General features: G+C 38.4%; 1 protein-coding gene across 1 annotated transcript in view; it reads left to right on the top strand.

The window, feature by feature from the left end:
• LOC106876794 (cleavage and polyadenylation specificity factor subunit 3) overlaps window positions 1-963 on the top strand; it is a 19303-nt gene that overhangs the window by 9304 nt on the left and 9036 nt on the right. Inside the window, exon 8 of the mRNA XM_014925504.2 lies at window positions 217-392. Coding sequence (XP_014780990.1) covers window positions 217-392 — 176 coding nt within the window. The remainder of the gene's footprint in view (window positions 1-216; window positions 393-963) is intronic.

Raw genomic sequence — 963 nt, 5'->3', positions numbered from 1 at the left:
TATATATATGTGTGTGTGTGAATGGCTATGCCTGCAAGTGTCTGTGTATATGTGTGTGGTCGATATGTATGTATGTGTGTGTCTGTGTTTCTATAAATTGTATTTGTATTTATAAATACACTCACAATTGCACTTTCTTCTTCATATATATATATATATATATATATATATATATATATATATTATATATATCCGTTCATGTGGCCACCTCAACAGATGAATATTGGTCGAACCACCCAGAGCTGCATGAGACACCCATCTACTATGCCTCATCACTTGCAAAGAAATGTATGAGTGTCTACCAGACATACATCAACGCCATGAACGACAAGATACGTAGACAGATCACCATAAGCAACCCATTTGTATTCAAGCATATCTCAAACTTGAAGGTAGAGTGTCTTTCTTTTACTAGATACTGTGGCCATGCATGTTTTCTTTTCCAATTGTTTTCCAGTTTTGTTTTTTGTCCGCCACTACATTCCTCCATGGCACAGGTTTAATTTGTGTATACAAATTTAATTTGCGGTCCATGGGAAGAGCCATTTTAACGATGCGTCCTGCCCAACTCTTCGAAACGCCGGTGTTAAAATGTGGGTAGCTGATGAAGGAAAATGTTCTCTATGTGGCTTGTGTGTTTTCTGTACTCTGGTTATTATTATTTTCCTGTCTACGTTTTGTTTGCAATGTCCTGTACCCAGATATGCACCGATATATACTGGTAGACGTAGGTATGCACATACCTGCACGTATATATGCATATACTCATTATTTGTTATATACATATCATCATCATCATCATCGTTTAACGTCCGCTTTCCATGCTAGCATGGGTTAGATCTACAAATTGAGTTGTTATTTTGTTACAGAGCATGGAGCATTTCGAAGACATAGGTCCATCTGTGGTGTTGGCCAGCCCTGGTATGATGCAGAGTGGACTGTCCCGGGAGCTGTTTGAGAGCT

This window comes from Octopus bimaculoides, chromosome 29, assembly GCF_001194135.2.
Source record: "Octopus bimaculoides isolate UCB-OBI-ISO-001 chromosome 29, ASM119413v2, whole genome shotgun sequence".
Taxonomy (NCBI): domain Eukaryota; kingdom Metazoa; phylum Mollusca; class Cephalopoda; order Octopoda; family Octopodidae; genus Octopus; species Octopus bimaculoides.
Note: the sequence above shows the minus strand (reverse complement) of the source record. Positions and strands in the feature narration are given on the sequence as shown.